This window comes from Capsicum annuum, chromosome 8 (assembly GCF_002878395.1).
Source record: "Capsicum annuum cultivar UCD-10X-F1 chromosome 8, UCD10Xv1.1, whole genome shotgun sequence".
NCBI classification, from domain to species: domain Eukaryota; kingdom Viridiplantae; phylum Streptophyta; class Magnoliopsida; order Solanales; family Solanaceae; genus Capsicum; species Capsicum annuum.
This window is the reverse complement of record NC_061118.1, coordinates 36,364,194-36,376,562: the sequence shown is the minus strand read 5'-3', so window position 1 is coordinate 36,376,562 and position 12,369 is coordinate 36,364,194. Positions and strand designations below refer to the sequence as shown.

The 12,369-nt window shown below is 36.6% G+C and overlaps 1 protein-coding gene across 4 annotated transcripts; it reads left to right on the top strand.

The window, feature by feature from the left end:
• Positions 1-815: 815 nt before the first annotated feature.
• Positions 816-5,592, top strand: LOC107845605. Of its 4 annotated transcripts, none has more exons than XM_016690034.2 (6): positions 816-1,421; positions 3,031-3,123; positions 3,293-3,487; positions 3,583-3,646; positions 3,839-3,963; positions 5,039-5,592. In XM_016690034.2, the coding sequence occupies exons 1-6, from the start codon at positions 933-935 to the stop codon at positions 5,108-5,110; spliced, it is 1,038 nt and encodes a 345-aa protein (XP_016545520.1). In that variant the 5' UTR covers positions 816-932; the 3' UTR covers positions 5,111-5,592. The 4 variants fall into 4 exon arrangements, 2 of the variants coding, with proteins under 2 accessions (XP_016545520.1, XP_016545528.1); XM_016690042.2 differs by having other exon boundaries at positions 826-1,421; positions 3,586-3,646; XR_007043465.1 differs by having other exon boundaries at positions 864-1,421; positions 3,583-3,668; positions 5,039-5,056.
• The last annotated feature ends 6,777 nt before the right edge of the window (positions 5,593-12,369 follow it).

Sequence of the window (12,369 nt, the reverse complement as noted above, 5' to 3'; positions counted from 1 at the left end):
TTATGTCTTTTACCGTATTTGAGCAGGATGGATAAAATGGAGGCTCGCTTCGAGAATTTTATGCGGTAAGAAGGTATCTCCCAAGCTCAAAAACAAATTCTATAGAGTTATAGTTCGTCCGACCATGTTGTATAGAGTGGGATGTTCGCCAGTCAAGAACTCTCACATTCAAAAGTTGAAGGTGACGAAATATGAGAATGTTATGGTGGATGTGTGAACTTATTAGGGGTGACAGGGTTAAGAATGAGACTATTCAGGAGAAGGTGGGAGTAGCGTTGGTGAAGGACAAAATGCGGGAAATGAGGTTGAGATGATTTGGGTATGTGATAAGGAGGGTAATGCCCCAGTTCGTAGTTATTAGAGGTTGGCCTTGGATGGTTTCAGGCGGAGTAAGAATAGGCCAAAGAAATACTGAAGAGAGGTAATTAGACGTGACATGAAGTAGCTATATCTTACCGAGGAAATGACCCTAGATAGGAATGTATGAAGGACGCACATTAGGACAGAGGATTAGTGCGTGTGGATGAGATGTAGTCAGTAGTTAGGAGTGTTTTGGTGTAGCTTGACTAGTAGTCTTAGGGCCTTGTACATAGGTTGAAGCTTCTAATTAGGAGAGTTGGAGGGAGGTGTATTTTTGGTTTGTTAAGTATATAATATTTCTTTATGATTGTTGTATCTTTATTATTACATCTTTTTTATGATAACTTTATTAATTGTTATTTTATCCTGAATCAAAGTTTATCAAAAATAGCTTTTTTATTTCAACAAAAATAATGATATAGACTGTATATATTCTATCCTCCCATTACCTCACCGGTTTGTTGTTGTTGTAGATTGTTTCCTTCTAAGATTTTATTTTTAAGGTATAAAGTACATAGGTTTTCTCACTTTACCACAATAAACATAAGGGATCATTTTAGTCATTTTCTCTAATGTTTAGCAGCCCCCATTTGATTATTTTCTACAACCCAACAAAAGGACTCCCGCGTCTACAAGGCAGCAACCCTTGTGCAATTCACCATAAACACTTTATAGTCAATCGAAAATCCCAAATTGTAATGGCAAAACGGAATGTTTCAGACTCAGAAACGGAAGAGAGTAGCTCAGACTCAGAGGGGTCGGAGTCCCCGGTGGAGCCTCAAAGAAGTGGAAAAGTCACGGAGTATGAGAAACAAAGAATGAAGAGAATGGAAGAAAACAAAGCAAGAATGGAGGCTATGGGTCTGCATAAAATGGCAAGTTCTTTAATGGGTTCTTCACAGAAACCCAAGAAGAAAGAAAAGGACAGAAAGGGGAAAAAGAAAGTGGTTGATGAAGATGAAGATTATGAGCCAGCTCAAAGTGAGGATCTTTCTGATACAGGTGAAGATGACGAAGAAGATGATGTGGATTATCAAGTTTCAAAGTCCAAATTGAAAAAGGTACCACCTTTTTCGTTGTTGATCAACTAAAACCTGCACTAAGATAATTTGTTTTTGCATCTGAAGATATTAACTTTTTCGCCAGATACTTCCTCCGTACCAATTTATGTGGCACCTTTTGCACTTGGAGATTCAAACAAGTCTATTTTTGATCGTTACGTCTTTTAAATGTTTTGAATTGTCAATCATTGCGACTTAATAGTACTTTTTACAAACAACAACACCATACAAAGTGGGGTCTGGGGAGGGTAAAGTGTACACAGTCCATACCACTACCTTAGATGAAGTAGAGAGGCTTTTCTGGTAGACCCCCCCCGGCTCTAAGACAGATAACTTGTAGTACTTTTTACGTAGTTTCCAAATATATAATTTTGTTTCAAAAAAATTTGAAGATGCCATGCACGAATTCACATTCAATATTAAATTGTTTGAATCTTGGAATCCGAACTGTGCCACGTAAATTGGGACCGAGGGAGTACCGTTTTTCAGATGCAAAAGCACAGTATACAGCAAGGAATTTGTAGTGTTTTATGTTTTACTTTGCTTTTACTTGTTCATGTCATTTTGGGTACACTGATTGTATTTTGATAAAGAATATTGAATGCTTTGGGTTGATTTATATTTCCATGTTGTTAGGTGTTATGTAGTAACATAGGAAACTGCATAGTTTCGTGTTTGTGTTGTGGGATGAATCATTGTTTATGAGAGAGCACCATCTATTCTGCTAGGTGACATGCTGAGTTAATCGCCTATACAGAAAAGGGTCATAAAACTTTCACCTTCATCGGTAGCAACCCCCTACCCCCTCCTCCACCAACACAACAAAGCGGAAGTGTGTGAAGAAGTACTTTTTACTGTTGAAGATTTGATATATAGAGCACTCATAATCGAAGTTCAATTTAACACTTAATGTTAGGATGCTCTTCCGTAGAGAAAAAACTGCTGAATGTCACAGGGGGGAGATTATATTGTCATATTGTATTTGTGCTTATGACTAGTAAAGGAACACAACAATGTCATGTATTTCCTTTTAGAACAGTTATGTTTGTGATTATTGTTAAATGAGTGATTTTTACACCAATGTTGTCAAAAAACAACTACTATTAAAAGAATCTATTATATGCATCCTGGGCTCTGAAACTTTTCATGAAAACAGGCTGCATCCCTTATGTTATCGTGTGTTGAACGTTCAGAAAACTGATGTTCCTGAATGTTGTTAGCTGTAAACAATACATGAATTATGTGCATAATATAACTACTTAAAATTAATGAATCTAAGTACATCTGATCCTTTTGGTGCACCCACGAGGTTCTTATTTGTATTGATTGGCTGTCATTCGTAGAAAATCATGTTGTTTTGTAAGGTTTTCTACCTTTATACTTTCTGCATGCAGGCGTGTTTTTGCCCTTCTTTTAATGAAATTTCTTACTATCAAAAACATGAATCCAAAAGTACATCTGATTTCTGCTCTGTGGAGCTGTCTGAGGAAAGGCTGCAACTCTAGTGTGTTTGCCCTGCATTTAACTCGTTATATTTGCTTCTATGGTAGAATAGATGAAATATTCTAGTTTGGTGTCCTGTTAATTTTCCTTGGATATCTTGTTGCAGTCAAAGAAAAAAATAACTCCTAAGAAGAAAGTTTCTAACACAGCGTTACCAACTGACACGGAATATGTCGATGATGATGACGCCTTAATGCAGGTAACACATATTATTATTCAGTTTATTAACATGCATATGCATGTAGAAACAGAGAGATGTATCCGCATCACCCTTATGTTGGAGGCTGAAGAAAAACATTGCCTTGCCTATGCATCTGCAACTTCTCATCAGGCATCCAAGAGTAAAATATCTATTCATCTATATGCAGGCTATTGCTTTGTCACTACAAGATTCAGCAGGTTTTCTGAATCTTGCAAATAAAATGCCTATGCAAGGCACTGATGCAGATTCCACCAAAAAGGACAGCAACAAAAAACCTTCTTTAAAAAAGGCCAGTAACGAAAAAGAAATAGGTACCTGCAATCAGGAAGATGCTAGTGGGAAAAGGAAGAGAAAACAACAGGTATGTCTTATCATATACTTTACTAAATCAATGAAAATTCTGAAACTTTCTCATACTCCCTTCTCTATACTTGGGTACTTCACAATTGTTTTCAGCAGACAAGAAATCGGGTGCAGATGACTGAGGATGACTTGATTATGCATTTCTTTCAGTTCGATGGTAATGCGAGTCTGCTTATAAGGTTTCCTCTTCTAAATGTGAAAGTGATAAGCTATACAATTTTGGTCCACAATATTGAAAATCTTTATCTGAAGTCACATGTACTTCTAGCATGTTCTAGCGTCAATTCTTTTTGCTTAATGTTCTAGATTGATTGTATACACCCATTGATTAGTTGGTAATCTCCCTCAGAAGCTGGAAAAGGGAGTATAAGTTTCAGAGATCTACGGAAAATGGCAGTTTCCCATGATTTTACTTGGTCAGATGAGGACATGGAAAATATGATTCGTTGTTTTGATTCTAATGGAGATGGAAAGGTACTTCTCTCCTTTAATTTTTTTTTTTTTTTTGGTTTAAAAAAGTATCCCTATTCAATAAAGTCATAAGTATTGGATAAGATTCAATATAGAACGAATTATGGAGGACTGGTGCTACTAGTACTAAATTTTTATGGCTATCATGCTTGGGCCAAATGTAGACAAGTCAAAGCAATTAATCATAAACTAGCCACTGGGGCACATTCAACCAGTGTTTAAGTGTTCAAATGTACTAGATATTAATTGCATATTCATATTTTATGAAATATATAACACAAACCGTTAACATGAGGATTTATAATTAAAGAATGAATCTAAAAATGATAAAGTTACTACCATAAGTTAGGAAGTTAAAACCTTCTTTGTTTCTTTTTGATAACCGTGATGTCTGGTGCAGCTTGTACACACCGCGACTAATTCCTTGGGATACCTACTACCCTCCCACCAACACAGCAGTTACTGGGTAACTGTGTACACCAAGGTTTGGACAAATGGAAGAAATAACCTGGTGTTTTTGACCTCCATTGAATTTAAACCAGAGACCTCATGTTCTCAACCCACTTCATTCACCACTAGTCCACATCTTTGGGTGCTAATACCTTCTTTTATACAAGGGAAGTACAATGTGTAACTCCCATCGTTTTTGTTCCTTGGAAACCAAACTTTGGAGATTACTGGGAAGTGTTTGAGGCTATATTAATTAGTTGGAAAGATTTAGTACTGTGGAGGTAGGCTATTAATCATCTTCAACTGTAAAGGAAAAAAAGTAGCTTGTCCTGTTTGGTGTTTTGATCTACTGGCTCTTTAATTAAAAAAAATTACATGAACTTCAGTGGGCAAAAGCCAAAAACTGACTAAAAACCTGAACAATTGTTTGTGGCCATTGGTTTTTCCATTTCTTTGGGGTTCTTTTAGTGTAGCGATAGGGTTATTTCGTGAGTGTTGTCTATCATTTTACTTGGTAAGATCCACGACTATCTGCCCAAAATGTCCGTGTTAAGAGCTGTGTGCTTTTTTAACTTGTTCTCATGTTTTCTCTTAGTCCTTTCTACCTTTTGATATGGCAATACTGCAGTTGAGCTTGGATGACTTTCGCAAGATTGTGGTCAGATGTAATATGATACAAGGTTCTGAAGATGCTGGTTAGTGATGCATCCAACGAGTACTTAAATCTATTGGACATGACCGACTTAAGACTTCATGTTACTACACTCTCCTGACAGTGAGAAGGGAAATTATAGCTAAGAAGTTGACAGCGTGAAATAGAAGGTACTCAGAATCTCACACGAGATAAATTGACACTTCCAACGGGGTTTAAATAATGGCTTTTGAGCTTGGATTCAGAAGAAAACTGATATAATCTTTTTTGTTGAGAACGGAAAGAAAGGAAGGGGTAGTCTATTTATGTACTTGTATATTAGTACAGTAGTTAGTTTCTTCTCCTTGTTTTTTCAATTCGTCCAGCTAGCATGTTTTCTTCAAGAAGATGGGCCACTGGATATTGGAACGTGATGGCCTAACATCATCTTTCTGGTCATAGGAGATCATATCCTCTGTTAAATGTATGTAACTAATGATTCTTGTTTTGTTATCCTTCTTAAGAAAGGAATTTTGCTCGTTCTTCTATTACTCTATATGCATTATTGTGTTAACATATCAATGTCCCCTTCAAATTTTGTGAAATTGTTAGTTTATCTTCTATAGCTTGAGCTATCAGATTCAATCCATTTTGTTTTTGGGTTTAGTCTGCAGGCTATTATAAATGCTGGAAATGATTGTCCCTATTTGAATATCATACAATTTGTCACTGTAGGTCTAGGTGGAGATTTTGTACATCTATCCAGTAAATAACCAGATATTTGACCTTTTTTTTTTTTAAAGTTATTACTTCCTCTGTTTCATTTTATTGGCTTCCGTTAAAAAACCTTTAATGAACGGTTTTTTACCAAGTAAACCTTCCTCCTCATCCTCATGACGCCGCCGTTGATCCTCTCGATGTTTATGATATCCTTTTTCTCTTCTCCTTCCTGGTATTTTTTTTTGTTGTTGAATACTTCAATTGAAACTACTTCGACTTTGCTGAAAATTTCTACTGGAAAAAAAATGAGTAAGAAAAATAAGAAATTAGCTATTTCATTTTTAGTTGTTGATTTTTTCTTTTTTTTCTTTTACGAAATTTGGAATTGAGATTATTTTGTACTTCGAATGTTTGTGAATTTACTAAATTGGAGTTCATATCTGTCATTTCAAAACTATGTTGACTTAGCTATTTTTTAGTTTGTTGATTTTTTTTTATTTAATAAAATTTGGAATTTGGGACTTTTTGTAGTTCAAATGTTTGTATTTTTTTTTTTTTTTAACAATTCTGGTGTTGAGGCCAGCGTGTGTTTGTGAATTTATCCTTTTTTTGCAATTTCTCTCTGTCTCTTTCTTTTGTTTTTGAATTCTTCAGCTAAATTGGAGTCTATAGCTGCAGTTTAGAAACTACGTTGACTTAGTAGCTGAAAATTTGCAGTGGAAAAAAAAAAGTGTGAAATAGAAGAAATTAACTTAGATATTTTAGTTTTGTATGTTGATTTTTATTTTTGGGTGATTTGGTGAAATTTGGACTCCCTCCCCCATCCTGTCTTTTTTTGGAGTGGTGGTGGGGGATGCTTCAGCTAAATTGGAGTTCATAGCTGCAATTTCAAAACTACGTTGACAAAGGTGAAAATATCTACCGGAAAAAAACGAATAAGAAAAAAAGAAGAAATATCATAGATATTAGTTTTGTATGTTGAATTTTTTTTTTTTTTTTTGATTTGCTAACTACGTATATTTTTTTGATTAAAAAAAGCGGTTTTTTCTTCTTCATTTTTTTCCGGTCGCCCCTTCCGTTTTTATTTTTATTCTGAATGCTTAAGTTAAATATGAGTTCATAACAGCAATATTAAAACTACATTGACTTAGCTCAAAACATCTACTGGAAAAATGGAGTAAGAAAGAGAAGAAACTTAGCTATTTCATTTTTACTATGTTGATTTACTAACATTTGGAATTGTAATTTTTTGTAGTTCAAATGTTTGTGTATTTGCTACGATCCTCTCGAAAATTTATGCTAATCCTTCCTCTCTATTGACACATGCAATTCACACTACTTGGTTTTATTTTGAGAAATTCTACTTGGAAAAGGAGTAAGAAAACCCCCAAAAAGTCAGCTCTTTCATTTAGTAAGTGTAATTCCACCGTTACAAAATAGTGTGATAATTGAAGTACAAGAAATAGAAGATAGTAACAAAACTTGACGGAAAAGAAACTATAGGAGAAATACGACGACTACTAGTATGGAAGGATAAGCGAGACAACACTCTACTAACTACTAGTATTAGTTCCTTTTTTAAAGTGACTAAGTGAAATTTAGAGTTCAATTTTTTGCAGTTCAGTTGTTTGTGAATTTACTGTGACTGAACTTGTTGTGATCCTTGATTTGAAAGTCTATACATTTTGTGAGGGATATAAGAGATCCGGAGCATCCATATTCTTTAGAGCAGCTGAGTGTACTCTCCGAGGAGTCCATAACTATTGATGAGAAGCTCGGACACATTCTGTAAGTTCAGTTTCCATGTTTATATTAAGCTTGTTTATTATTTATCCAAAAACGTACTGCTTGTTTATTTTTCTCGTGTCAAAATAATGGAAGAAAGAGGGAGAAACATGACGTGTTTTAGCCATATCTTGTTCAATTAGCGCGACTCGTATATCTTGGATTTAGTCATATAAGTCATCTTCACTCTAAGAACTGACATTCAGAGTTGCAACAACTATCGGGGTATTAAATTGTTGAGTCACACGATGAAGATTTGGGAGAGGGTGGTGGAGCGGAGGCTGAGGAAGATTGTGTCTATTTCTGAGAATCAATTTGGATTTATGCCTAGTCGCTCCACGACTGAGGCAATTCACCTAGTGCGAAGACTAGTAGAGCAGTATAGAGAGAGGAAGAAGGATATACACATTGTATTTATTGACTTGGAAAAGGCGTATGACAAGGTCTTTAGGGAGGTTCTTTGGAGATGCTTGGAGGCGAGGGGGCCCCTGTGGCGTATATTTGAGCGGTTAAGGACATGTATGAGGGGGCGAAGGCTAGGGTGAGGACGGTGGGAGGAGATTCCGAGCATTTCTCAGTCTTGATAGGGTTACACCAGGGATCAACTCTTAGCCCTTTTTTATTCGCTTTGGTGATGGATGTGTTGACGCGGAGTATACAAAGCGAGGTGCCTTGGTGTATGCTTTTTACAGATGATGTAGTGTTGATTGATGAGTCCCTACAAGGTGTTACTGATAAGCTAAAAACCCTGGAGTCTAAAGGTTTCCGGTTGAATAGGATCAAGAAGGAGTACTTGGAGTGCAAGTTTAGTGGCTCGAGGTAAGAGGACGAGGTGGTAGTGAAGTTGGATTCCCAGACGGTTTGTAAGAGGGATAGTTTTACGTATCTTGGGTCGACGATTCAGGAGAATGGTGTCACGCCTCAAATCCTATTGGGGCGGACTGGCACCCGTAACCGAGGAGGCCCGGGAGAACCAGCTCATAACCTCATACTTCCCATGCATACCTCTATGACAACCCGAAATTCGGACAGCATCATGTCGCATATAAAAAGAAATAATCACCTGTATAAGCTCGAGCACACATATATATGTATATACAATACTTGGCCGTTGGACCCATCACGTCTATTAACAAAACACCACCTTGACTGTACATTAGGTCTGCAAAGCCTCTAGATAATACAGAGAGTTTAACTAAGGTCGGGACACACCCCGCCATATAACTAACTTTTATACAATACCAAAAGTGACTGGATATGACACGGAAAGCCCCGAAGCAAACTGGAGCTCACCAAAAGTAGCTGGATATCCTGGCTCCTACTTGTGCGGTGTATGAGCTGAGGTACCTGTGCCTGGAGCATGAAATGCAGGTCCCCCGTGGGGGACGTCAGTACGAAATATGTACTGAGTATGTAAAGCTGTAGATAATCACATATGATATATGAGCCCAATAGAAATCAGAAACAACTGAATAAATCGTAATAGGAGTGGACCACACTTACTAGAACTTGTGACAACCTGTACATTGCATTTATTCAATCACTTTACCTTCGTTCTTATCATCTTTGTAACCATTACTGTACTGTGACCATTAGGCTGCCTCCAGTACATATCAACTAGGATCGACCCATGATAGGCTTATGCCCCTGGGATACCACCCATAAACACATAAATAGGGATCGACCCATGATAGGCTTATGCCCCTGGGATACCACCCGATAAGAGAGAACTTCCATCACTTAGTTCAATTAATCTTTGAGATTGTTATTTCAGTCACCACCGTATTTTTGATACTTTGAAACAATGATACATCAATAAGAGACATATAAATAGACCATCAATGCAATAACAATGAAGTAAGAACTCATTGGCACATCAATGAAACGTTTTAGAGTCATTAATAGCACATGGATCTTGTTTGAGTGGCCGGATACCTTCTGACATTCATTAGTGCAATAAACATGTAAGATTTGGAAAACAAGTAAGTATTGGAATGTCTTGACATCTTGTAGGGTGGAAACAAGTTCATTGGTAACTTAGGACATCATACAAAATCATTATGGATCACATGTTACTGAATAACTTTGGAAACTTTCTTAATAGAACAATTGTTCACTTTCATGCCAAAGATATGGTATAGAGTATGCTTTACATACCTGACTGTCAACCTTCAATACTAGTCCCAAATGGACTTCTCGTCTTTTCGGATTACTTATCTACAATGAACATATATAGCAATCTAGTATTAGCGACCAAACGTCACAATTCAATTATTTGAATTCACCAAACTAGTGGTTAAGTAGTAAGCCTTAATTACACCATAAAGGGTGTCACTTTAACCCTCTTATACTCCAATTACATTCATATGTCATGCATATTCATACAACATCCTCCAATATCAAGTTTGGATTCATTTATCCTTTCAACCAATCCATTAAACCAAATTGAGTCATAGACATAAATAATCATCAATTCAATAGTATATCACTATATCCACCTTCCATAACTCAATTACCATATCCACCCTCCACAATTCAATACAACCAAACCATGCAAAATAGTCCATAACCCTATTTTCATCACCTTTCAATAACAACCAATACATATAATCCTCTGTCACACATATACATACGGAAGAGAACAAAGGCAAACAATATTCATACCTTAGAATTCACCTCTTGATTATGCAATCCTGTTTGCACAAATAATAGGTGCCGTTCGAAGCTCTCGAGATGAAAAACGCAGTTATCGGATTACTTTGGAATTTCTACGGTTGAATCAAAAGTAATTTAAAGGTCAAATTTGGTTAGGGTTTTTTCTTTCTCAATGATTGATGATGAAAATGAGTTTTTGAACTCATATACATGTATATGTACACATATTCCCGTCCATAATATCATAGGGAATGACCAAAGTGCCTTTAAAATTTAAATAATGTCAAATCTGTCCTTTGGTGGACTGTTTTGATAAGCTAAAGTAGATCGACCATAACTCTTTTCTCCGATATCGGATTTGGGTGAAATTGGTATCGTTGGAAATATAATTCAAAGGGCTTTCATTTCATATAAAGTAGGTCACCCAGTTCATCCTGTGCAAGGAGTTATGATCGTTTGAAGTTGACCCTAAAAATCTGTTTTGAGAGGCTGAAGTAAAACAAGTATAACTTCTTACTCAGAAGTTGGATTTAGATGAAACCAATTGCATTGGAAAGAAGACTCAAAGATCTTTCTTTTCATAGGTCGCAGCTCTCCCAGTTCATTATATTAAGGGAGTTATGATCATTCAAACTTGACCCAAAAAATTGGCTAGCCTCAGTAGTTTGTGTGCAGGAAATTTTCCTGCACATTTACTATTCCCAATATCCCGGCCATCGTTTTATAGTTTTGAACGTGCTCGATTATATCTGAAACCTATCCATTTTTGGAAATCTTTATATCGTTGGAAAGCTTATTCAATAACCTTCGCATGGAACCATCGACGGGAAAATTTCGGTATAAAAAAAATAAAAAAAATTAATTCCATATAAATAAGACCAATACACGTACTTGAATACGGGGTGTTACAAATGGAGAGATAGATGAGGATGTCTCTCACCGTATTGAGGCAGGTTGGATGAAATGGAGGCTCGCTTCGAAAATTTATGCGATAAGAAGGTGCCCCAAGCTGAAGGGAAAATTCTATAGAGTTGCAGTCAGACCGGCTATGTTATATGTAGCTGAGTGTTGGCCGGTTAAGAATTCTCATATCCAAAAATTGATGGTGGTGGAAATGAGGATGTTGCGTTGGATGTGTGGTTTTACTAGGGTTGACAGGATTAAGAATGAAATTATTCGGGAGAAGGTGGGGGTGATGTCGGTGGAGGATAAAATGCGGAAAGTGATGTTGAGATGGTTTGGCCATGTGATGAGGAGGGGCGCGGATGCCCCGGTTCGTAGGTGTGAGAGGTTGGCCTTGGATGGTTTCAAGCGGGGGTAGGGGTAGACCTAAGAAATTCTGGAGGGAAGTGATTAGAAGTGACATGGAGCAGTTACAGTTGACTGAGGACATGCAACTGGATAGGAAGGTATGGAGGAAAAACATTAGGATAGAGGGTTAAGGTGGGTGGATGAGTCATAGTCAGTAGGTAGGAGGGCTTGGGTGTCTTTTGTTTGGCAGTGTTGCATATTTTTGTGGATGGCGTATCTATTTTTTTAATCGGGTCAAACCCATCGATAGGACCTAAAACTTGTCCCTAAAATTCACTTAGGTCCCTAAACTAAGGCTTGTACCTATCAGACCCTTCAAGTGCTAAAATTAGTATCTATCAGGCACAAAATGCTGATTTGGCAAGGAGAGTGTGTTACACTCTCCTTGAGCGCGTGAATGGGTCTCAAATGGTAATTTTTCTTTTTTTTTTGGTAAAAAAAATCACATTTTAACTTATTTAATATATTTTTAATAATAACAAATTTTAATTTAAAGAAAAAAAGAAAACCAGCCCCCAAATCAGCCCCCCCTTGACCTCCCGCCCCACCCCCACCCCCACAAAGACCCCAGCCATCTTCTTCACTCTTCATCTCTATTTTTTTTCTTTTTAAATTCTTAACAATTAACAATTTTCAATTAAAAAGATACGGTGAAAGTTATGAACTTTTTAGCATATTAATACGTTTTTCTTTGGAAATTTGATATATTTTTGAGGAGTAAATTTGATTCTAGCGAACTCCATTTTTTCCGGCTAACTTGATATGAATCTAAAATTACTTTATTGATATTATTAAAAAATTCAAATTCTAAGGAACCCACAACACAAGAAGAAGAAAAATAACAATAAATATGAATT

What these genes read in the sequence shown, in the direction of transcription:
- LOC107845605 (XM_016690034.2), top strand. Translation starts at nt 933, where the DNA reads ATGTTTAGCAGCCCCCATTTGATTATTTTCTACAACCCAACAAAAGGA. An exon ending in CAAAGTCCAAATTGAAAAAG is followed by an intron (nt 1,422 to 3,030) that starts GTACCACCTTTT and finishes ATCTTGTTGCAG; the next exon opens with TCAAAGAAAAAAATAACTCC. An exon ending in ATTCTAATGGAGATGGAAAG is followed by an intron (nt 3,964 to 5,038) that starts GTACTTCTCTCC and finishes GCAATACTGCAG; the next exon opens with TTGAGCTTGGATGACTTTCG.